This window comes from Rhopalosiphum maidis, chromosome 4 (genome assembly GCF_003676215.2).
Source record: "Rhopalosiphum maidis isolate BTI-1 chromosome 4, ASM367621v3, whole genome shotgun sequence".
Classification (NCBI taxonomy): domain Eukaryota; kingdom Metazoa; phylum Arthropoda; class Insecta; order Hemiptera; family Aphididae; genus Rhopalosiphum; species Rhopalosiphum maidis.
This window is the reverse complement of record NC_040880.1, coordinates 54,143,966-54,170,399: the sequence shown is the minus strand read 5'-3', so window position 1 is coordinate 54,170,399 and position 26,434 is coordinate 54,143,966. Positions and strand designations below refer to the sequence as shown.

The 26,434-nt window shown below is 24.4% G+C and overlaps 2 protein-coding genes across 5 annotated transcripts in view; both read left to right on the top strand.

Annotated features, from left to right (window-relative positions):
* The first annotated feature begins 1,926 nt into the window (after positions 1–1,926).
* LOC113557255 (neuroendocrine convertase 1-like) lies at positions 1,927–20,803 on the top strand. The gene is made up of 14 exons (XM_026962670.1): positions 1,927–2,060; positions 3,339–3,527; positions 13,139–13,243; positions 14,843–15,037; positions 15,974–16,123; positions 17,023–17,191; positions 17,281–17,453; positions 17,685–17,894; positions 18,654–18,754; positions 18,823–19,044; positions 19,234–19,397; positions 20,076–20,209; positions 20,291–20,416; positions 20,484–20,803. The coding sequence occupies exons 2-14, from the start codon at positions 3,351–3,353 to the stop codon at positions 20,727–20,729; spliced, it is 2,172 nt and encodes a 723-aa protein (XP_026818471.1). The 5' UTR covers positions 1,927–2,060; positions 3,339–3,350; the 3' UTR covers positions 20,730–20,803.
* A 1,429-nt stretch (positions 20,804–22,232) lies between these two features.
* Positions 22,233–26,434, top strand: part of LOC113556361 (neuroendocrine convertase 1-like) — a 40,399-nt gene continuing 36,197 nt past the window's right edge. For all 4 annotated transcript variants that reach the window (XM_026961249.1, XM_026961251.1, XM_026961250.1 and 1 more), the window contains exon 1: positions 22,233–22,312. The gene's annotated coding sequence lies outside the window, so the exon portion shown is untranslated. The remainder of the gene's footprint in view (positions 22,313–26,434) is intronic.

The window sequence follows — 26,434 nt, the reverse complement described above, 5'->3', positions numbered from 1 at the left end:
TAGTATTGTAGCTAAAATTTCACAATGAAAGGGAGGAAACAAACTTAAAATTAGGTTTGTGTAATAACATTAATTTTTTTTACAATAGTTTAAAATATAATATTTAGTCAATGAAATATTTTAGTAATTTATTGTAGGTATTATTATTAAAAAAAATTATTGATGTTATACGGAATTAAGTATAAAAATTAATGATAATTTGTATCAATTATCACAAGCATACCCAATTATTTAATACTTTATGTTTTTAAATTTGGTTTATAATCAAAATTTAAGGTAACCATCTTATTTATCGATAAAAGATATCAATTAGAATAATATTGGAATTAATTTTTTTTTTATTATGTGTATGATGTCTTTTAAAGTTTAAAGCAGTTAACACAGTATTAGTAATATTATTTTATTCTTGGGTAATATACCAGATACCTATTTAATTTATCATGATAAGGTAATCCATCGCCTATATTGTATATATATCTTTAAGTACCAATCTAGAGAAAAGCACCTTCACAAAGATATAATATTTTATTCATTTTTTTTTTGTAAATAAAAAAGAAGAGGGAATGGTAAACTTCAACAAATTTAGGTAATCTCTTACAAAAGATAGTATTAACTCTTAACTTCTGCAAAATAATATAATAATAAAAAAAGTATGGTTATTTTATCAGAAAACAGAGTAAAAACTAATGGTACATAATTTTAATTCTTAAAATCATGAATAGTAAATAATTGCAGAAAATATTTTGTACAATAATTAAAATGTACCTACCGTCTATTAATATTTTTTCGTTAGAATAGAGAAATTTAAAATTTTTTACACAAGAAAATACTATGATATTGGTATCTTTATCATTTGATAAAACAAATTGTTTAAAGTAGTTTGTTTTAATATCTATTAAATTTATCGTATAATCAACTTTGTCAAAAGCATTGACAAAGGTGGCAACATAGATTTACGTATATTATACGCATTTCGTCTAAAATAATTAAGATTAGTTGTATTTAGTTATGATCATTTTTAGCTTTTTGAATTTTTCATTTCCAAAATCGTGTACTTAACTAAAAATGTTGGAGTGAAGGATATTTCTAGAATTTTATTTTAGATAAAAAGGTCCACGTAGACTGTAGAAGTTTACAGTATCTTTAATTTGCAGGTAAAAAGGCTATTCGTGTAGGAGTTTACATTTGGCTGAAAAAAGGAGTATAAAGAAAAAACGTTATTAATTTCCATTTCTATAATTTAAGTAATTAATTTTACTTTAAAAATGTTTAATATATATTGATAATAATTAGTTACTTATAGGAATATGCTTTGGCCCGAAAAACAAGTGACTAACAAGTGGAGAGGGGGAATTGCTGCGCTACTATTCGATATAGATTTTTGTATTATTTGTATAATTACTGACGTACCTAAATTATACATAAAGTAATAATTATTTTATAATTTTTTGAATACTTACATTGATGACTTCAGTACTATGAATTCTTATCTACAAAAATGAATGTGTATTAGGAAAATATGGTTATAAAGTTATATAAACATAAAAATGTACAAAATATAAACTATAGGTACATGTCTCGATATTATAAAGAAAAATAGCATATTTATTTTGATATATTTTTAAAATATCTAAAAATTGATGACATATATAATTTTGTATGAGTAAGTTTAGTAAGTAATTTTTGATGTAAGTGACAGAGACTAATATAACGGACCAATTAGTGAAGCGAATTGTATTATTCATGATATATTATACTAATATAAAAGAAGCGAATGTGTTTCATAAAACTTAATGTGCATTACGCACGCACTTGTAGACCCCTTACAACAATTGGTAAAAATTGAATAAAAATACGAGACTCAAGTGTGCAGATGATAATAATAATAATAATTATAATAAAAATAAATTACTAATCAAATTCGTATAAATAAGTCTGCTAAAAATGTAAGCGCAGTTGTAGTTTAATAACCACGGATTATTTTATGCGATGTTAAAATTAAAATAATTCAAATAATTTTGCATACAATTACTGCTATACGCAAATCAGGAGCTCGGAAGGTTAGTTATGCATATATATTTTTTAATACTATACAAACTAAAAATTGCTAATGCCGATACAAATTATTGTAGAATATTAAATCTTAAAATGAAAGCAGTTTTGCAGAATTTAATGTTATTTATAAAACATTTTTAAATATCTATTAAAATGCAAAACGTCTTTCAATTTATAATTTAACGTACGTAGAATGTACATAATTGTATAATAACTATCAACTAATAGCTGCTTCATGATGTTAAGAGAAAATGATTTTAAACGCTCGTAGATAATGGAATTGCAGTGGAAATAAATTTTAATTATAAAAAATAATAATTGTGATTTTATAATCAGAATAATATAATATTATTACACTACTAGATATACAAATATACAACTACAGAAACTTTCAATTTTTAGACAATAAAATAAAATATTTAATTTTATATTACATTAATTCCGAGTAAACTACTGATTACTATGTTTTGTACACAAGATTATATCACTATCAGAAAGTTTTAGAATTTTAGATTCAAAAGTTTTGATCCAAAACAATTTCTCTTTGATTTTACAACGACGATATTTTATACCTTATCTAACATGGTTATTATAACACGTATTATTTTGATCGTTAATTTTTAAAATAATCAATGGTCTATACATTTAATAGAAATTGGTACTCAATTCAATTTTCGAACTCATAGTCGCAATTAAAATGTTTTGCTCTGTTTACCTTAAACAATTGTCTACGTCTTCCAAGATTTTTTTCTTGTATCACATGTTGTGATACATTCTCATTAATAGGAATGTCCCGTGATGGAGTGTAGAGGTAGTCCCCCACACACCCTGCTACGATAAAATAAAAAAACACATTTTATGTGTGGTAATATTCACTCAATCAATCGTATACATTTCTAATAATCTTAGGTGAATATTGATGCGATCATACAACACATAGTAGATAATCACAATGTGTTTAGTTTATAGAAGCTGTTGAAAATAGTTAGGTTACTTTAGATATCGACAGTAATAAAAACTCCTATTTATTTATTTTAAAAATTCATGTTATAAATTATATTTCTAATTATTATGTCAAAAACTATTATGCGATAATATAAACAATGCTATTTGTTAAAAAAAAAAAATAGGGAGTTTTTGGTATTTGGTAATATTTTGGTATTTCCCCATATTGAGTACTCTATGTAAGGTATTTATGTAGAAGAAGATGCATACGTTACGTATATATACAAATTGTTATGACTATTACATTTTGAATATAAAAATTGATTTGTTGCTTGCAGTTATTTGTAAACATGAGACTGTCAAGTACGTTACTTCTCTTGGTATCGAACGTCTGTATTTTATCGGCGTGGGCGTCCAGTGACTCGGACGTCAAATACTTCACCAATGAATGGCTGGCGCACGTACCTTTGGGTGAAATGGTAGCTAGAGCAGTGGCGTGCGATCTCAACATGAGATACGATGGACCGGTAACGTAGATTTAAATAGACTATCGACAAGTATATTACGTATACACTGCGGAAATAATGTACTTAATAAATATTTTATAATTTTACGAATGTGTAAAGTAGAACACAACTGTTTCATTAACTACTATTTTTATAGTAAAGTAGTTCATCGAAAACCTTCAGTGTAACCGTAGAGGTGGGTATTTAGGTAAATAAATTCAGTTTAATATAATGCAATTGACAATTTAAATTATACTTATATTAAAACAAAATTATAAAAAAAAAATTAATAATTATTTGACTATTTATTAGTAATTTAATTTAATTTTGGAATAATTTGTTTTATTATTAAATCTTATACACTAATAATATTAATCAAACTTAAATATAAACATTTTTTAATTTTATTTATTTATTTATTTATTTTTTTTTGGGGGGGGGAGCTACGGAATAATAGGACTCTTGAATCTCCACTCACGAATGTCATGTTTCTGTAACCCAGTGTTGGCCCGAAAACGAAGATATGTCTTTAAAAAGGCGATACATTTTTACACATCTATATAGTACTGTAGAACGTTCGCCTACAGTGAATCGTTATAAATCACGAGTTAGGTACGGTCTAATCGTATAACTCTTAAAACTTTAGAATACAAATACTGCACTCGAATGAGCTGAATACATAAATTCATTTAGACTTATAAAAGTATGAATTGTTTGTGACAACAGATAACTATAGCGAACACGGAAAAGGCGTAATTTTTTTTTCAAAAACGTCCAGATCTAAACCAGCGTTTGTTTGTAATAGTACTGGCAGTATTGTGAATCTTGTTATTTTTAAAATTATAATTATTTTTGGCAATTGAAAAACCAACTTCATAGTACTACCTATATGGAAATATATTATGATTGTATGTGATGGTTTATACAATTTTATTTAATTAAATTAAATCTTCTACTGCTTTCTTATATTATTCAATACCTATATACTAGTTATTACTACTAAATTTCAAATATGGGTCAATATATTTTATTATTATATTTATTTTTTAGACGTGCTTACAATTTTAGCAAAATAAATTAAATAATATGAAATTGTATGTGCAAAATTATACTAGGTGTAAGATAATGGATGTCATATCATTTCATTTTTCATTCATAAATTATTTATATATAGAAACTAGAAAGTTGGCATACTCGTAGTGATGTGCTTTTCCTTACTTGTTAGTTGTTTGCTTAAATATTTAGTCTGATAAATAATTATTATTAATGGTTTTACAAAAAATAATAAATGGTCTTCTATCATATTATGGTTTTAAAACTATATTTTAAATACTTTACATATAATAATTGTCAGTCGATTAGTTATAATATTTAATTATTTCTGAAATGGTTTAAGCGTTTTGCAAGTTTATGTTATTTGGTTTTAAAACTTTAGAAAACTTTATTTTTATAAATTGTTCACTTGGTAGGTATTAATGTATTATTAAGGTTTATAAATTCAATATTTTCATTTTGATAATTTCATCATTTTAATTTTGTATTAAACATATTATAGTTTATAGCTTTTTTCCTTATTAAACTGAAAAATTGGAAAATCTGTTAAACTGTTACTACTTGGATTGTCGCGCATAGGTTATAATTATACTATATTATACATATTAATCATTATATTTTTCTTAATTAAACCATTAATAATATCTTAATTTGATGATATGTATTTCATTGATAAAAATATGTACAAAGTAGTAATTAAAGTATACTAAAAGGAAGTGTTAATCTGAGAAGAATTTTTTGTTTTAAGTATTATTTTAAAATTGATAAGTTCACACGACCACTCAGTTTTCAGAGAGGCCGGTCAGTTATATTTTCGCTCGTTTTACAATATTAAAATTGTCAATAAAATAATAAACGAAAATATAGATTACACCAGACGTATAGAATGTTTCTATTATTGTTATTAATTTTATCAGTGATGAAATATCTTTTAAATACAAGTATACGCATGTGTTACTGCAGTTACATTTGAGGGTGTATTTTAAGGGTGTCTAAGAAAATTCCTTGACGTTTTACTTACATACATACACATTATATATATATTTATAAAAATACGGGTACTATCATAAACAATTATTACTAATAATGATTAATAATACAGACAATACAGTAAAACTATGTTAATAAAGATAAAACTGATTTAATATTCGAAAGTGACGTAATCAATAATAAGTTTGCTAAAAAGAAAACTACATATATTTTGAAAGCGTAGAAAATTATAAAGACAAACGTACGATGGAGAAAAGCACTCGGCCATTTAGTTAACATATTTTAATTTTTAAACGTTGTTTTAATGTCCTTAAGAGAAAATAATAAGGTTATTTTTTTGGCACTTCTTTACTACATACAGTCAACAGTAAACTTTACTGAATATTTTCATTTTAATAATTAAAATTTATATACATAAGGCAGTTGGTATATATTTTGTTATAACTTAATGAAAAGCATAACTTATTATATATTATAACTGAGTGATAGATATATAATATATTTTTTTTAAATTACTAGAAAAAATATTAGGTTAGCTCTATTTTTTCATGAATATTTAAAAAAAACCTAAGGCAAAAGTGGCGTTTATATATTTTTAAGTTGTAGTGCTTTAAAAAGTATTTTACACTAATGTGGGATACTATGAATCTAGTATATTCTTAAATATAGGTATATACACGTTTTATAAAGCATATATTTAGGGCGTAAATATAGAATAGAAACCTTACGTTTAGTTTCATAGAATTAAACTAAAAAAATATTCATAACAGCTAAATAATAAAAAGTGTTGATTTAATGTTTAATAATACAGAATTTTAAGTAAAGATAATTGATATTGTTTGATCATTAATAAAATAAATATTAAAGGTACAAAGGTGTATAAAGTACGTATATTTTTTTTTAAATTATAGTTATTTTGTTTTGTTTTATTGACTTAATTTTGGATAAAAATAATTTGTTGAAAGATAGAATTAGAAAATTTAAATACGAAAAATTAATTATTCACGGTATATTTTGTACAGTTTTGTATTTGCCGTGCTATCCAAAGTATAATAACAATCATCCAAGTCCTGGGTTTAATTGTTCATGATTTTATAGTATATTTTTAAATGTTATGTTAAGTGAACATTTTTTTAAAAGTATTTGCATTTTTAAATGATGACGACATTACAAATATATTTCTTCTACTAGAAAATATTTCTTTTCTTAATTACATGTCACTATGTCAGTAACTTACACTTTATATTTCATCAGGAATGAAGTGGATTAAATGTATCCAATAGAATTAATAATAAAAATAATTTAAATTTTACACCGTAATAATTTTAAAACAAATTGGTCGCAGTAGTTTCTTACTTTCTTAGTAAGTTATTAAGTTTGTATAAAAACTGGTAGGTATATAAAAGTAAATAAAAACAGTCAGGCGCATTAGTATACGATAATATTATTTTAAATTTAAAACACAATTTAATGTTGAATGCAGAGCGAGTATAATAGATAATGCGATTATTGTGTATATAAAAAAAAAAAAAAACGAGACTTTAGTAGTTAAGCCTTAATAAGGGGGCTATTATACTAAAAACTCAAAATTAAAAACATAGAATCAAAAGGTCCACTTTATTATTAAAATAATTCTCAAAAGTAAAATGTAAACAATAAAATAAGAATATATTTTTTATTTTACTGTAAGCACAATAAGTACATTTAATATTTTATAGTTGTACACGTATGTATTTAGAAGTAAATATCTAATTTTAAAATCTTATTCTATTTCTATAATCAATATAGATAGATCACTGAATTTATTTTGTGAGAGGGTCGACCTTATTTACGTCTTTATTCTCCTAATAAAAAAAAGGGTGAGAAAGTGGCCAACGTTCTACTATACAGTAGGTATCGAGTGGGTCACTGTAATGGATGTGTTAAATTTGAATCCCATTATGTAGGTATCATTGTACATTAATAACGATTCTGAGCGGAGATGGTCTGTCACTCTGTTAGTATCTATCACAAGTATATTTCATATGTTTTTTTAATATGAAATATAAAAATAATTTATTTAGTATTAGTATTACGGTAACTGGTAAGACAATTTAATTTTTACCAAAAACATTGCACTTATTATATCATTAATATTTAGTTTTATAATAATATAATATATTTGTAGTAATTATACCATATTCTATTGTTGTTATTAATTTTTGTGTCAATAGAAGACAAATTTTCTCAAAATACTAAATTAGAATGAATATGAAAAAAACATTGTGCTTATGTGTTTTTAATATTTTTATAAATATTTCTATAGAGACTATTTATGTGGGATATTGTATTATATTTTCAAGAACTATCATCAAACAAATATTTTTTTATCTACATTTATAGAAAAAACAATGGAAGATGAAAAATATATAAATAGCTCAATAAAAGTGAAAATATTTTTAAAATTATACTATGTATAAAAAATGTTAGTCTAAATATTTCGTAAAAAAATTAAAGTTTCTGCGGTTATTTATTTTTGAATTATACGTATAATAAAATAAATAAACCAAATTCTTCGAAAACTGGTTTAGTGTAAAATTTACTAAATTTTCTAAATTGATTTTTTGATTTTGTATCGTCCCGAAAGATTATGACAAATGTCAAATATACAAAAAAAAAACATACACACATCACATCATTGTAAAATTATCCATTCATCATTCCTCTCAGAATCTAAATTTATTCGCATTGCTACGAGTATTTTTACGAAAACTACAATAACCCAAACCATTAATATAATATATTATAATATATATATATATATATATATATATAATTTATATAAGTATCAGTATTTACGCACTTTGAACGCATGACAAAGTTTTTATTTCTATGTATTAACTGATTTAAATGCTAAAGGGGCTAAAACGTCTTTGGGGTGAGAGCTCCTAGCTCCCCATTATATTTAGAAATAACGAGCTATATATAACAATTATGATAAAGTTATTTTATAGTAAAATAAGAAACCACAAAGTTATGTCGACGACGATATAATAATATTAATAATTAAAACAGACAATCGATTTAAATTATAATAATTGTTCAGTGATGTCATCATTACAATACCTACTCAATTCAATACGTTATAATACAATAACAGTTGACAACTCGAAGTTCGAAGGGAATGAAAAAATAGAAATAACTAATCAATGGTTTCAAAAAATTAATACTTGATCCACCTAAAAAACTATTTAATAAGCATCTCTATATGCCTAAAAAAATATATCGTTGACTTTAAGTACTATAAATACTTTATAACATAATCATAATAATATAGTCTTAAATTTTGATATTATTCCATCTAAATTAGTTAGTGTACGAATGAATTCATAACGATAATATTTTAACTCTCTCTCATTTTCACAAAAACAAAAAAATTCTGAAATTTTTATCTAGATTTTATTAAACAATAAATGTTTCAACTTGAATTTTCTTTGTTCATATTTACAGTAGTTTTGTTTTTTTTCGAAAATATTTAAAACTTTTTCTAATCGTCCTGCTTTTAGGGTTTTTATTAGAAACCGAAATAATTTTCCACTAAAAAAACAAAAAACAACGGAGTTTGTTTTTCCAAACCTATCTAGGGCTACCTGTCAAAATGTGTACGAAAATTCGTTGTGTCTCTATTAATTTAACGGGACACGAATATACACGATCGCCCAACATAGGCCTGCATGTAGAGGCCGTATAATAATATTAATATTAATAATAATAATAATAATAGAGGATGACTGCGGCATTATTATATAATGGTACAAAACACGCACGTCACGGTCGATGAGCGCCGTCACTGCCGCTACATCCACTGTGTACACCTTTACCCGCACCCCTACCGGTGCTGCTACTGCTTTTGTTGCGGGACGCATGCGCGTATCGCGGGTGGCCTTGTGACCTCGACCCCGGCCGAGGACGCGCGTACCAGGACTACATGAATAAACGGTACTCGCGGTGACACTAGGGTGGGCGCTAGCTCGGCCACCCTCGCGTTGCCGTTCCTGTCAGGCCGCCACAGCTTTTCGCACCGGGACCGCATGCCACCGTCGCGCGGTTTTTCCTAATGTAATTTTCCGACTTCGAGCTTTTCCCACGACGACCACAGGGCTGATTCAACCCTGGTGCAGGGATTCCGAAGGAAAACCCCGAGAGCCCCGAATTTTGACCGGTTGCCAAATTGTAACCACATCACGTTTTACCGCCCATTATTACATTCTATATCAAAAAACTTCATAAAATTTATTATGTTACGCTTTTCAAATACATTTAAAGATGAAAAATTATACTAATTTTTTACCACGCGTCTATGCAGGTTTGTATAACATATATGAATATATTTTTTTTAAAACCACGTAGAACGAATGAAGTACCTACATATGTGTTTATACTCAACATTATAGACCAATGTTTTTTGTACTTTAGATTTTCCGATAGGCAGGCAAATTGACCTTACAATGGAGATCTTGTTAATTAGTTTTTGCGGCCAATTTATCAGATAAATAGAAAGTAGTAAGAATTTAATATGTAAACATTTAGAAATCGGAAATAATGTTTGGACATTATAAATAGGTAATAATGTTTTTTTATTTTTCTTGTTGATTTATGCATCGAACTATAAAGTAAAACTACAACACAGTTTTTAAGGAATTTAAGCAAGTGTAGTTCTTACCACTCAAAATAGTTTTACGAATACAATGATTCAAAATGGTTTTACTATTTCAATTATTCTGGATTGAAGCGAGGAGAAAAACAAAGGACTAAAAGGAAATGTACATTTATAAAAATTTTACTTTCAAGTATGATAAATGACATAATATGATACTACCGTATAACGTTGGAGAGCTTTGAGCAATAGCGTGTCTTTTGTATAATCAACATTTGTCATCACCACCGGATCAAAATAATAATTATAAAAAAATACTAATAATTATAATAATACGAGATACCGATTGGTTATTATTATTGTGTTGAGGCGTTTATTGGGAAAATCAAAACGAAACTTATAATATACGTATGATAACAGATAACAATATAAATACGTAGAAAATCCGATTCCTGTTTCAGTAGTATAATACAAACATAATAAAGTAATACGTCGTGCTCATTATTAAAATCATCATTATACTAAAAACATGTGCTATTCTACCGATGATATTATAATGCAACCATAGTTTGTTCCTATACAATTTTCGTACTGACGGATATCCTCGGGTGATATTATACTGCATTATAATTTTACTTAAAAAATAGCATTTTCATTTTTAACCGAATAATTTGTATTAATGAAACGGCATGTGAAATATGTAACATAAGTACTGCTTAATTTTCTATCTTAAATTAAATTCTGGATCTATGACCACGTATAATATAGGTAACACATAATCCACAAATACCGCGATTAACAAATATTTTAATTAGTTGATTTATATAAATAGATATAGAATGTTTCAAGTTGAATTATTGATTTTAATTTAGTATAAAAATAGTTATAGAAGTTTTTAAGTTTTTGCAGGATGTGGGTAGATGAGTATTTTATAATATAATATGCTGACGGGTATGTTCGAAGAAAAACACGACCAGATCTCTGTATATTATATATAGTACGGTTAGTATTATACGTATATGCGGGGTAATAAAACAATATTAGTTTCTTATGTACAAGGATACGAGGTTAATCCCTTATTATTTTTTTCGAGGCTTACAAACGACATTTATTACGTATTATGTCGAGTAAAAATGATAAGAACCAAGGTGAATTTATTTATTTTACCGCGTTGTTGAAAAATAAATCTTCTGACTAAGCTCCGTTGAGCATAAGATATGTCAACAAAACGTTAAAAAATATATATGTATAATGCTTATATTATGATTTGAATTGATTTTTATTGTTTGGACATCTGTTCATTGTATGTAGTTAAAGATTTTTAATTAAATTCTATTTTAAAAGTGTTCTAACTATTTTTTTAAATACTTTGATTATTTTCGAACAACAGATTTAATGATATTAGTATTTGCAGAATACAACAATTTTAATATCCGTGATTCATTAGGGAAACGAGTAATTTATTAGTATATTGAAAGGACATTCACCTTTTTTAGTGAATAAATTATCATGTATTTATATACTTATTTTTTTAATTGACTGACTATTTTTTTTATAATTTAATATAAAATGTAAATACCTACTTAATATTTAAAATGGTTATTCTTTAAATCTTATTATACACAATACACTATTTTACCAATGTTATTAGATTATTATTAATACTAATAATAATAATCACCATTATTATGACTATTACAAATATTTTGTATAAAATATTCATTTTCAGTTTTAATAATTAGGCATTATTTATTTTATTCTGGTGTAGTTATTTTAATTTAAATACTAATAAAAAATTTAAGCCATTTTTATTTTAAAACAATTTTACTATCATGTATTTTTTTTTTAATAAACCTTATTGTATTAGATAATAATATCATAACGTGTTGGTAATTGGCTCGGATGGTATTTAAATATCCACCCTCATCTCATATATAAATATTATATATATGGTATAATAACAATTTTAATCTTGATACTATTGAGATTAACATTATTTTTGTATTTTTTTCCATAAAGTGCTTTTTGGCCAAATCGAGTGTCCTAAAATCATTGAATGATTATCTTTCCACGTTCCTTAAGCTCGTTTTCGTTACACTGTGAACTCTTCTATATTTTAATCATGTTGCAAGTTATTTTGTGAAACATTGATATTTTCATTTCTGTAGATCATAATTTATAACACTTTAAAAAAATATGTAAATCTGAAATTTATTTGAATATTATTTATATCATTATCATTTTATACTTTAATGTACAAATATATACAATTTTTCCTTATTATATATTATAATAATAATTAAAATACTTTGTAATTGGGTATATTTCTAAAATAAATAAATAAATAGTTCTTTGAATTGAATACATTATATTCAATATTAAATTTATTGAATCAATTATTCATGTATATAATTAATAATAAATTATAGATAATTTTTTTTTTATTTCAATATTATAAAAAAATTTAACACCCTGAAGGTATGTTGAATTTCCAAATAATAGAATTCAATCAATTGCACAAAGGTCGTACATTGGTGGGAATTAAATTATTGAAAATTTAATTAATTGTTTTGAAATACTTGTCACCAAATGTTTTAAGGTTGCACCAAAAGTTTCACGAAACTTTAAATACATTTGAAAACAGGTATTTTAAACATAGTTCAGGGTTTCTTCAAATCATCAGACGAAACTATTATCTACTTACATATTTTAACCTTATGTTGTGTAAAATGGAATTTTAACAAACAACTTCATATTATTGGTTCCATTTATTGATATGTGATATATAACAATATGATAATGGTAAATAAATTAAGTTTATAAAGTTACTTCTTTATCATTTTAAATAGGCAAATAATATAAATAAAAATATTTATGGTTGATTATATTTTTAATGTTAAAAAAAAATTAAAAATAGTATTTGTCGATGATTTTAATTTTAATGCTATTATAGGATATCGGTAATGATGGTTTCCATCGAATGACTAAAACTGAACTTCCGCCCAAAATGTTCAATAATAATGAGAGTATAACGCAACGATTAAATAGCCATGAATTTGTAAGTACCTGTCATTTAATAAGAAATTATTAACTTTAATACAAATATTTATCTATATATATAAGAATAATATATTATATATATTTTAAGTAAGTACTTTTTTACTACACAATAACGGATTTACATTTAAAAAGTTTAAAAATAAAGGTAGAGGGTTTTTATTTAAGTTTAAATATTGGATTTAGTGGTGCAAGAATATATTTTTAGAAAGGATTATACATTTTAACTTAAATAAATATATTATTATGTATTATATTTATTAGATATTAAATAGACAAAAGTAATTAACAAAGGCAACGAAAAGTAACTTGAAATTACTTAAATTACTCTACTTTAAAAAGAAATGTTGATATTATAATATATCAATATATAATATATAATTTGCTTAGTAAGCAATTTTAGATATAAGGTTTTTTTTTTTTATAATTTGTATGATAACTTGACTTTATTTAAGTTATTTTGATGTAATACTTCATTAAGTGAAATAATACAAAAATACAAAATTATTATATTAACTTAATTAAGTGATTAATCAACGAAACTTTCGCAATATGATATTTACCAATTATTAAGCTTTTAATAAGTTATAATTAAAATTGTATAAGTATATTTTTCTTTTTCTTATTTTTAAGTTTTGATTGAAATAAAATTGGTATGCTTTTACTTTTATGTGAAATAATAATAATTTAAATTTTATTATTAGATAATTATATTATCAACGATTTTGTTAAAAACATATTAATCAAAATTCTAATAATTAAATTTATGTATAATAAATTATTCAGGATTTTTTTAGCATTTATAGAAAAAATTCAAAAAACTAGGTTATCTTATTTTTCAATATGTGTTTATACCTTATAGATAGTTATTTTACGTCCCATTTAAATAAAACTCTTTTATTATTCTACGATATTATATGTAATAAAACAGTAGGTACTTTTAAAATAACTTGTACATTTAATTTCGTCACTTATAATAATGATTCTAATGTTTCTATATATTATACTCATTGTTGAAGACATTATTAAAAGCACACACAACAGAAAAAAAAAATCATGTAATTATTTCATGAATACACTAACTTTTTGCTAGAGATTGATTATTGTAACTTTTGAACTATGGTAAATGCTTGTTTTATTGGCATTGGTTTTGGTGAATAATTATATTATTCCAAGACTTGATTATTCTAATTTTACTAATTATAAAAAATAATCCTATTCTATTATATTACGTTGTCCTGTAGTATTTTATGATGTTGGTTAACTAGTCCAATAATAATATTGTGAGTAAAACATTTTTTAGTTATTTTTTTTTTCGTTTTCACCATTCGTTATATCGATAGTGTTCCTTTTTTTTTTCAATACGAAAGTATCATAATGTTAGCGAAAACCTATAGGTTGAATAAAATTAAAAATACTTAAGTATTTAAAAAAATTAAAAATATATTCAATAACAAGTATGTATATATTCGAATGCTTTAAAATAAGATCCATGATTTAAATAAATATTAAAAAAATATTTATTATTATTATTTATTATATGTTTGTTTTCAATAGTTACAGTTATTAATCCAATAACAATTTCAACTGTTATTTAAAGGTAACAATCGCTAGTCAAGAAGCTGTGAAAGCAAGATCATACCGTGGTATAGTTCGACCTAGACACGTAGTTCCACGGTTAGCTGTACCAAAACGTAAAAGAGGGAATAGAAAAGGGACTGCTAGACTCATTAGAGTAGAAAGTAACTACCAACATACGTTTAATGATGAATTCTGGCCTGATATGTGGTATTTTGTAAGTATGAACAGTACATTTAATATTTAAAAAGAAAAGTTGTATTTTATATAATTGCATATTACTATAGACCGTTATTAGATAAATGGAAAAGAATAAAAGAATAATTTAAACTCAGAAGTCCAGAATCAATATTAAAATGTGATGTGTTTATGTGTAATAATAATAAATCAAAAATCATTATCTAAATCGATTTTCCCTCGATCTTCATTGCAAATTATGTTATATTATAAAAAGATCGATTAGATAGGTGGCTAATTTATGAAATGAAATGTATTTTATGAGCATGGGCCAATTGCGTTTAACACAGAATTTTTGTTTAGGGTCAGTTACCAATTGCGCTCCTTATATTTTAGGGTCAGTGTACCAATTGCGTGTATTATATTTTAGGATAAGTATACCAATTGTAGGTACTTGTATAACATATACTAAAATGCTTTCAAATTAAAACTTATTTATTGATCAATTGATTACTGATTAAAGTTATTGGGTATTTTGTAACAGCATCGGGAATTTTATGAAATGAATTATAATGTAATGTAACTAGTATTTCATTTTGAATAATTGACGATCAAAAAATAACTTGTAAAATTCGAAATATTTAACATACACTATCGAAAATTAAATGATAGTAAAGGGTAGCTATAAGCGGTAAAGGGAATAGTATATGAAAGTAGATATTATGCAATAACTTGTGACAAATCAGGCAATCTGGTCGTTGAATGTATAATAAGGAGAGTAGTCAAACAGCAGGATGGTATTCTTACCATTATTTGTATGAATATATTATGTGTATATTTCACTTACCTACTAAATATAACAAGTTGGATATTTATTTTGGTCCTCTTAGATTTAAATAACTTAGGTCCTTTCACTCCCGTAATACATAATGTTACCAATCATATTATATTTTTTTACGGCACAATACATTTTCAGCAAGATTTTCGAACTGACGAAAAAGATCCCGTGCTTGATATGAATATAGTACCAGTCTTTTTTGAACTTGGAATTACAGGAAGTGGTGTGAATATAACAGTACCAGATGATGGATTAGAATGGACACATCCAGAAATATTACCACAATTTGTAAGTTATAAACTTATTAAATTTAAAGTTTGTGTTTTTATTTAAATGAATAGTTTTAAATACTGATTAAAATAAATGAAAGTAAAGTAATTATTATAAATAATATAAATTAATCAGCTTACTATTCATCATGACCTTAGTAATTTATTATACGTCGATATATATTTTCTAATAATTATGTTACTTGCTATATGTCTCATACATTTTTTTCGGGTTTTTTGATTTTATAATTACATAAATTAATATAAGACTACAATTGAAAAAAAATGGTTATTTTTTTTTAATAGGTACATTTATTATGTTGGTTGTTCATTAATCAAACATTTATTTTATATTGTATTATCGCATGTCTGTACAGTTTGGAATTATTTCTAATTGGGTTGAAGTTACGTTACCCAAATAGATTAGTATTCGGAAGATTTAAGTTGGGTGTATCTCTTTGTTGAAATTATATTAACACGAATATTTACGTACCATTACGATAATATCAAAGACGATTACCTTGATTGGTTGTGTATACTCAATACTCATACAAAATTGAATATATAAAGTATTTAATTAAATCTATTATACAGATTACACACAATAGTTTAGCTGCCAGCGATTCCTACTTTGATTTTACATTAATTTATTTGTTTAATTTCTTATTATTTTTATATAATTGTATAATTCTTAGTATTTATTCTGTATTTGTTTTAAAATATAATTCAATTTAATAATTTAAGGAATTTTTTTTTTATTTAATGTTGAATAATTATGATTGCAATATAGGTTTAGTATTTTTTTTTATTGGATGGTCATTAAGTAAATTAAATATGTTTAATATTAATCTATAATTTGTAATATAATATAATGTATAATTATAATCATTTATAAATGGTTTAAAATATTTATTTCAGAGTCATGATTTGAGTTGGAATTATATTTCAAATAATAATAAGATTATGCCCGATAAAGACGGAAATGGAGGGTATAGATCTCATGGAACTAGATGTGCTGGAGAAATAATTATGCAGCCAAACAATAAAGTATGTGGTGTTGGAACAGCTTATGGAGCCACTCTTGGAGGTAAACTTGATGTTTGACGAGTTTATGAAATTTTAAAGTCGGTTTAACTAATGTTGAATTTAAAAAAATTATATTTTAATTTATTTTAGGAATTAAGTTTTTAGATGATGGATCGACAGACACTAGAGAAGCTAAAGTATTGAAATACGCTCTTAACTATGTGAGCATTTATAGTAATTCATGGGGTCCTGCAGATACTGGAATGTTTATGGAACATTTAACAGATTTTGTCAAAAGATCACTTTCGAAAGGCATACATCAAGTAAAGTATCTTTTTTAAAATTATTTATTGCAGAATATTTTAATAATGACTACTTTATTTTTAATAATAACGTATTATTGTTTCAATATTATTGATTATTGATTGGTAAATAAGTGTAATATATTTCATTATCTAATATCGTTGAAATATAAATCATATTAAAAATAGATAATTGTGATTTAAATATTTGCTTTTAGTATAAAACTTTATCGACTTATATTGTGTTATTAGGGTCGGGACGGAAAAGGGGCAATTTATGTGTTTGCCGCTGGTAATGGAAAACCAGAAGGCGACAATTGTGCTTGTGACGGTTATGTAAATTCTATCTACTCAATAGTAATTGCTAGTTGCGACGATAGTGGACACGTTGCACACTATTCCGAAAGATGCGCTTCAATCATGGCTACTGCATACAGTGGTTCTGGACAAGAAAAGAATGTGGTAAGTATACGATATTCATACATCTTAATATTGGGTTTTCGTGTTAACCATAGCAATAGTGTGTCATAGATTTGGTATTCAATATGATTGCGGTAGTCATACAACTAAATTAACGTAGCTAATAATATTACCTATTTTAGATATAGCTAACATATTATCAGAAAAGATTTTAAAAGTTTATTATCACTTAAAAAGAAAAAAAATTGAATTGAATAGAAACTTGAGACTTAAAAATAATGTTATTGTTATTAACGAATAATTTCTCTTGCCATAAATAATGTGATACTTTACAATATAATATTACAGTAACTATATTATAAAATATAAAAATATATAGCAGTTGAAATGCAAAAAAATATAATAGTTAATTCACATACAGAACGATCCATTTAATATGATATAGTGGTTATTACTTTACAAAATATATATAATAAAATTATGCAACGAATTTTGCACTATATTTTATTTAAAAATTGTTTTATGTGTTCTTTTATACAGCTTGAGGAATAATAAACGCTATTTGGTCATTAAATCATTCGGACGACGTGTCTTTTTTACCGTATAGTAAAAAAGTAACTTATGATTTATCACTTATTTATTACTATTATATATTTATACAGTGTCATTAATTAATATATTATATAACTAAGATAGCTATATTATCAGATAAATTGTATGTACAGAAATTAATTTGAATGATAAATTAAATATATTTTAATAAGTATTTATTTAATGATGGTTTTCTTTATTTTAATTTAGTTGACTACCGATGTAATGGGAAAATGTACTGCCAGTCATACGGGAACATCTGCAGCTGCACCACTGGTTTCTGGTATTATAGCGTTAGCTCTATCAGCTAAGTAATTGAAAAACTCAAAAACTTAAATTATTCGAATTTTCATTAATTACAATTTGTAATTATTTCTAGGCCGGAGTTGACATGGAGGGACGTACAGTATCTATTAGCTTGGACATCTCAAGTGGCGCCATTGAGTGATAACTATGGATGGAACAGGAATAAAGCTGGGTTTTTCTATTCCGTTGACTTTGGGTTTGGTCTAGTGAATGCTTATAAGCTAGTCCAAGAAGCTATGAAATGGGAAAACGTGCCTGAAATGTCATCGTGTGGTATACGTATGCCTAAGGTTAAGTAGGTATCGCACGCAATGGATAATATCCTAACGTGTTTAATTTTTATATTGATTTTATCAATATTGTACATATAAAACAAAACCTTATATAAATCTTTAAAATTATGTTCATATACTATTTATAAAAATAATTATTCATTGATGATAATGAGTTTTGTTATTATTTTGTTATAATATTATTTGTCTAGAGGTTTTCCTGTATCAAGAAATCGTGCTGCCCGTATTACTGTGTACTCGAATGGCTGCGAAGGATTGTCTGGAGAAATAAAATACTTAGAGTATATACAATTAGTATTAACAATGTCTTATCCAAAAAGAGGAGATATTCAAATAGCAATGAAATCGCCTTTAGGTAATATATTTTTTTTACAAGTTATAACTTTATTATGTTTAAGCATATGTGAAATAAATGATTTTTTTTGTTAAAAATTTTATCACCCAATAGTTCAATTTTTATTTTAATACCTTAAATGCCATACATTTTTAAGACTATGCTATAATTTAAAATCTGAAATTTACCAAATAATTGATGTAAAATTCGGAAAAATTGTAGATGCCAACATTTTTTTTTAAAAATTAATAAACAATTTAATTGGTAATTAAACATCTTAAACTATAGGTACATTAAGCTATTATTGTAAAAGTCCGATTAATAGGTAAAGTTAGGTTTTACTAGTTAATGATAAGATTTACTGATTATAATCAGTAAATGCTGAGAATCGTAATTTTATTTGGATTTTACTGGGGTTGTGGGCGCCATGATCAAGAGGCTTCTATTTTCATCGCTTAGGGTGGGAATATCTAGATAAACAGATTCTAGCGTGTCCGGAGTGTCCCCTATTATCACATACGAAAATATAAATATTATTTATCTAATTTTCGTGTATATTAAAATGTTTTCTAATGTAACTGTATACAATTTTTACACCCGACAATAAGTTCCAATTTCACATATTTAAATATAACTTTTAGGTACTTATACAAATCATATTCAATATAAATTATTTATTTATTATAAATATACTTGTAGGGACGGAATGCCATGTACTGGAAAGTCGACCAAATGATTTTAATACTCACGGATTAAAGAGATGGACTTTTTCAATACTCGCTTTCTGGGGGGAATCTCCAAAAGGAAATTTTGTCATCGATATTTATGATACAGTATATATATATATATACATGATTTTGACTGAATTAAAATACAATACAAATAGTTAATCGATATATACTTTATTATTATAGACTGGCAAGCAATCTAACAAAGGTAGAATTACCGAAATGACTTTATCTTTACATGGCACCAAAGATCAACCAAAGATTTACCAAAATGGTCCTCGACCATATGATGCTTTTAAATTAGCGAAACCGGTTTGTATTCCAAATATTTTATATTATTTTAATAAGCCATTGCTTTAGTTTACATTGTTTTTTATAGGGAGATACACCAAGATTTACGAATCTTAGTCGTAGTATTAAAAAAAGCCTTAAAAGACCTAAAATTCAGAAAAGACCTATTGTTACGAATAAACAAGAATTTCAAATGGACGATGAAACAAAAAATCAAATTCTAAATGACGAAATTTTACAACAAAACATTTTATTGGCTATGGAACAAGAAGCTGCTAATCAAGAAGATGCTATTATACAAGATATTACGTCAAATATGATTAATATTATATAATAATTTATTATATTTATTTTTATTTTATTATATTATTATTATTCCAATAAGTAGTTTAGAAAAAAAATTGTTTGACGGAGTTAATGATTTAGATCTCTAATCAAATGTTTTGACATGTTTATCTATTTATGATAAATTACATTTTTTTTGCTATGTTTAATAAATATATTTTTGATTTCTTAAATTAATCAATTATCATGTCTAACGTTGTATTGTAGCTAATAAACATAATTCATGCTTACTATAATGCCATTTTTCTATACACATTAATTACTGATAATTATGATATTTTATACATTTTACTAATTTTTATTTTTACCTACAGGCATTGTATGAAAATTATAATTAAATTTTATACCATGTTTTAAACATTTATTCGTAAAAATAATTGAACCCAATATATTTTAATAAAATTAATTTTAATTGTAATACAGAGAGAAAATCCATATTATATTGTCACTCGAGGTAAAGTTTTAAAATATTAAATCATTTTTAATTTTATATTTTTATATAAACTACTATGAACACTTATTTAAATGAATGTAACGACTAATATTACATGCATGCATACTTGTATTTAAATAATTAATGTTCTATACATTTAAATAAAGGATTTTTAATTATAAAATGAAAGAAATAATAATAAGTTCATAAAATCAAATTGATAACTTATTAATAGATACAACAATATATTATCATTTTCATAGAAGTTATACACGGTTAATTTAGTAATAATATATGAATAAAAATATTTTTCTGTAATTAATATTGTAAAATAAAAATTGGTTTATTCATTTTTATTAAGTATAAGAATGTTATAGTTACAGTTTTAATTTGGATATAAATAAGAAGGTAAAAATCATTTATACACGTAATTAAATTAATACTAAATAATTACGGTGAATTTAATGAAATATATTGTCATATACGTACTTAGATAATATGTATATTTAGCGGACTACGACGATTTAAGAAAAGACCATTCTAATTTTCTTAATGGATTAGTGTGTTGTATATGATATTGAATAAATAGACAATGGCATGGCTACAGGATATGCAAATGCTTACTCTGTTAGCCTTGTCTAGGTTATTACTACAAAATACTACTAAATTGGTTTCAATTCAAATATCTTAGAGCGTATATAATGTAGGCTTTAATGGGTAAAGATGTCACAAAACTGATTTAAAAATTAAATTCGTATTTCTTAAAGGTACCTCCATACATGCATGTTATCCTTCTCTTTTCGTTCTTCGAATGTAGACAAGTGTAAAAAAAAAAAAAAAAAAATACGAAAAATGTAATAAACATTTGACTAACGAGCACGTCATTTGGTCGACACGTGTTCCGTCATTAAACCCAATATGTCTAACAAATTAAATGTGTGTAAAATGCGAGTAACATGTAATCAAGTATAGAAGTTTAATTAATGTACACCTAAACAAATATACGAGCTGACAGAAATCATGGACGAATGTAGTAGGTATTGCAAACGGTCGCGATGTCTACTATTATGTTAAACGAAACTTGATTGTTCGTTCGCAAATTTTAATTTCGTACGGTTGTTTTGCTCTATGATATTCAGGTAAACACAATGATAATAATATTAGTACGTATTATAATTTTTGAATACACAGGCTCGTATTGTAAAACATTTGTCGAGAATTTCTATTAATTAGAAAAATTATCATAGAATAATGAATAATAATTGTGCAATAAGTGTCAATAAGTACATTTATTTATATTTTAATTATTAAAGTATTTAAAAAAAATTATTATTTTATTTTATTATTTGTATTTATATTGTTTTGTTAGCATAATATAACATTCATTGTTGTATCGACAAATGTTTTTTATTTATAAATAATTACTTTAAAATTATATTTTTAATTAAATCAATTATTAAGAATAAAATGAAACTAAGGCGGAAAAAGAATAAAACGAGAATACATTTTTAGTCTGTGGGTAGTAGACAAAAATTTTATGTTACGAAAATAGTGTAGATATCATGCAATAATTTTATTTAATTATATATTTTTATGTAGCCATACAAAATATGCATAAAAAGTACCTATATAGTTTATTTGTATAAATATATAGCTATTACACTTGAGTAAAAATATTAATTTAATAATGCTTACGGTTTGTATTTAATACATTACTACATATGTGATCGACAATCGACAGGTATTATACCGTTATTATATTAAAAATAAATCAAAGGTTTACCAGGAACAGTATTATTTTATTATATATTAATAAGATATAATTTATTCATGTATAAATAGATTCGCAATGGTATGAATAAAAATGTTGTGTGAATGGGTTTAAAGAACTCACATAATAATATATAACTCGAATTCTAAATAATAATTTTAATAAATGTTTGATATTTATGAGTTACGCTTCAAGTATTTCTGAAAAACGTAACGAAATTAATAAAGTTCTATACAATCAAATGCCACTATTACAATGTCAGGAAAGGAAATAAAATACATGTGTTATATATATGTGTGTGTATATTATTATTATGTTAGGTAACGTGTTTAGATGAATTATATAAAATATCAAATATGTCTATATTTAATATGTTGTAATGATATATATCATTATTAATTTATTAATTAGATTTAATTATATATATTTAAATATTTGACATTTAGCAATTTAAGTTTACAAATTATATACATATAATTTAATATAACATTTTCTGACATTATAATAAAGTGAATTTTAACATTTTGAATTAAAAAATAGCTTATTACCAAATCATAAAAATGTCATAAACACAATACATACCTAGATAATTTGGGAGATGCCGCAATCTATGACTTGATTAATAGCATAGGCGGCATCCCACAACATCTCCTATAAAAGCTCAAAAAACACTTAATAAAGTGCTCAGTCGCACACCCGGTTAATATTCTATCACTGTACATGCTATTAGTTAATGTATCTTTTTATTAAATTAAAAATATTGTTCATAGTATACTTTTTCTTATTTCGTTAATTCCTAATCCACTCAACAATTCAAAAAGATCACTTCAAACCGCAAGTTCCACAAGAAGTAAAGTGATATATCTATCTTCAATATATACATGACGCATAGTCCTATATGTATATATATATACTATATACATAAATGAAAAACTATCTTACTTACTACCCGTATCAATATTTTATATTAATAAATACAAATATATATATATACAGGAATGAGTTGAGTATATCAATTTAAATACATTATATTAGTTTGTATGCTAATAATAAATTAGAATCTTTTACCTTATTTTTAACTCATTATAATATTGAACAAAAAGCAATTTATTTTTTATTTTTTGTATCTGAAAATAGTACCTAATTATGTACTTAATTATTGCCGATTCCGTTATGTCACAATAGTTGATCTACCAAACTTATCCATCATTCTTTAAATTTAAGATGAAAATGTAGATTTTGTCCACGTAATTGTATTAAGTTATCAATTATATTTGGTTTTCAATTTTTTCTTTATCATCATTCACGATCGGTTCAGATATCTAGCTGATTTTATGATTAAACATCTGGAAGGAACGACATAATAATTTATTTCAATACAGAATTTTAATTAAAGAGTATAATTATTTTTTGAAAGATAACTATTTAATGTAAATTATAATAGTTTATTTTTAAGTTGAAAATTATATGTTATATGCCGTATTGATTTTTTTTTATAAAGGTATAAAATATAATATATGATTTAAATATATTATAATCATTTTCCCTTCATTTCATTAAATTATTTTTTAAATTTATTTGAATAATATGAATAGTCTGTAATTGCTTGTTTTTTCAGACGAATATATAAATATAATGAGTAATAATGAATTAATAGATTTCATAAAAATTTAAATGTATATAAAAATGATTAATTATGCCACAAAATCAAAGAGTATACTTAAATAAAATAAATAGACAGTAGCTTATTGTGTCACAAATTATTAACAAATAATAAAACTCAATCAATAATTTTTAATTTAAATAAAATGCAGATACATTTGATTGAACTAAACAGCTGATGTTTATGTAGATATTTGTTAATAAGGAAAAAAATGCAAACAATTTGTTTCATTATTATATTATATTTTTAGAGAGAACTGTTTATGAAAATTATTTTAATATTGATCACGCATGTAACATTTATTGCCATATAAATTAATAAAAAATAAAAATACAACAATAGTAACAATAATATAGAAAACTGTAAAGATAACTTTATATCTAGTTCTGTGTAAACTATATATTTTTATGAATTTATTTATGAAAATTTACCTTTTAAAATGTTAAACTTTTAGTTTTTATACATAATTGAAAATATCTGTTTATTTAATTAAAAATTTTGTTGAATAAATTAAAAAAGCTATTAAATGAAATGTATGGTAAAAACGTTTAATTTCCGTTAGTTGGTGATACATTTTGTATTCGAAAAAACATTATCTAATTTTAAAAATAATAATTTTTTAAAATCAAATGAATATATTTATATATTATATTATGTATTATGTGTACTTTATATTAATTTGAATGTTTAATCTCAGTTAACGGTTCGATTAATTAAAAACAAAATTGGATATTTGGTTGTAGTTTACGAAAATCAGTGTGTGAAAGTGCAACTTTAACTGAAAAAATGAAAAAAATAAAATGTGTATAACTAAACTTTATGTTTCAGAGATAATTAATAATGTCGATTACGTCATTTAGATTGTCATTTTGCCATTACATTTGAGTTATTTTGAGGTAGGCTTATAAGTTATAAGTAATAAGTTATAAATAACAACTATAGTTTAAGAAGTCTTAACATATTTTATTGTATAAAAAAAAGGTTATAACTACAATAATTAAATACATTTTATTATTTTTATTACGTTCAGTAGTTAACTTCTGAAAAACAATTCAAAATGATCTAATGTATTAAAAATTTGTATACACCTCATATTAATCAACAGCACTTTAGGGCAGCGATAGGACATGGTAAAAAAAATCAAGTAATATAGCTGTCACGTAAAAAAATAAGTACGTACGTATGTTTTGAGTATCTAGGTATACTACAAATATACATAAAATTCCCGAATGTGTTTTTTTTTTGTGAAAAATATGGGTCACGCTCATTTAAAATATGTATTTACAGTTTTAGTTAACATGTGTTGTGACTTGTGGGGGTGTAGTAATGTAGTATTTATAGTATTGCAAGTCAAATATTTCTTCAACTGGAGGGATAACGTGACATTGTAATAATGAAAATTGGTATAAAGTCCCCATTATACATTGTGTGTTTTTTTTTAGAAATCATTATTTTATATGAATCATATTTTATAATTAAAATTGATAATAAATAGTTGTGCATATCAATAAAAGATATTAACTATACACAAACTAATAATAATAATATTAGTGTATTTTCTCGATACTTAAGATGATCTTAAAGACTATTGACAGTTAACGTCTTATATTTGAAAGCGTTAAACACATTTAAACTTCGAAACATAAAATTATAGGTACTTGATGGTTTTAGTATTTAGTTATTGTTAACGAATAATTATTTAATCGATTTTAATATGTCTCTAATTGTGTATATTTTTTTTATTGAAATAGCAACTATCGATATTGTTACTTGTTAGACTATTTTATTTCTAAGTTTGATCTTGTTTTAATATTTCACAATACATAA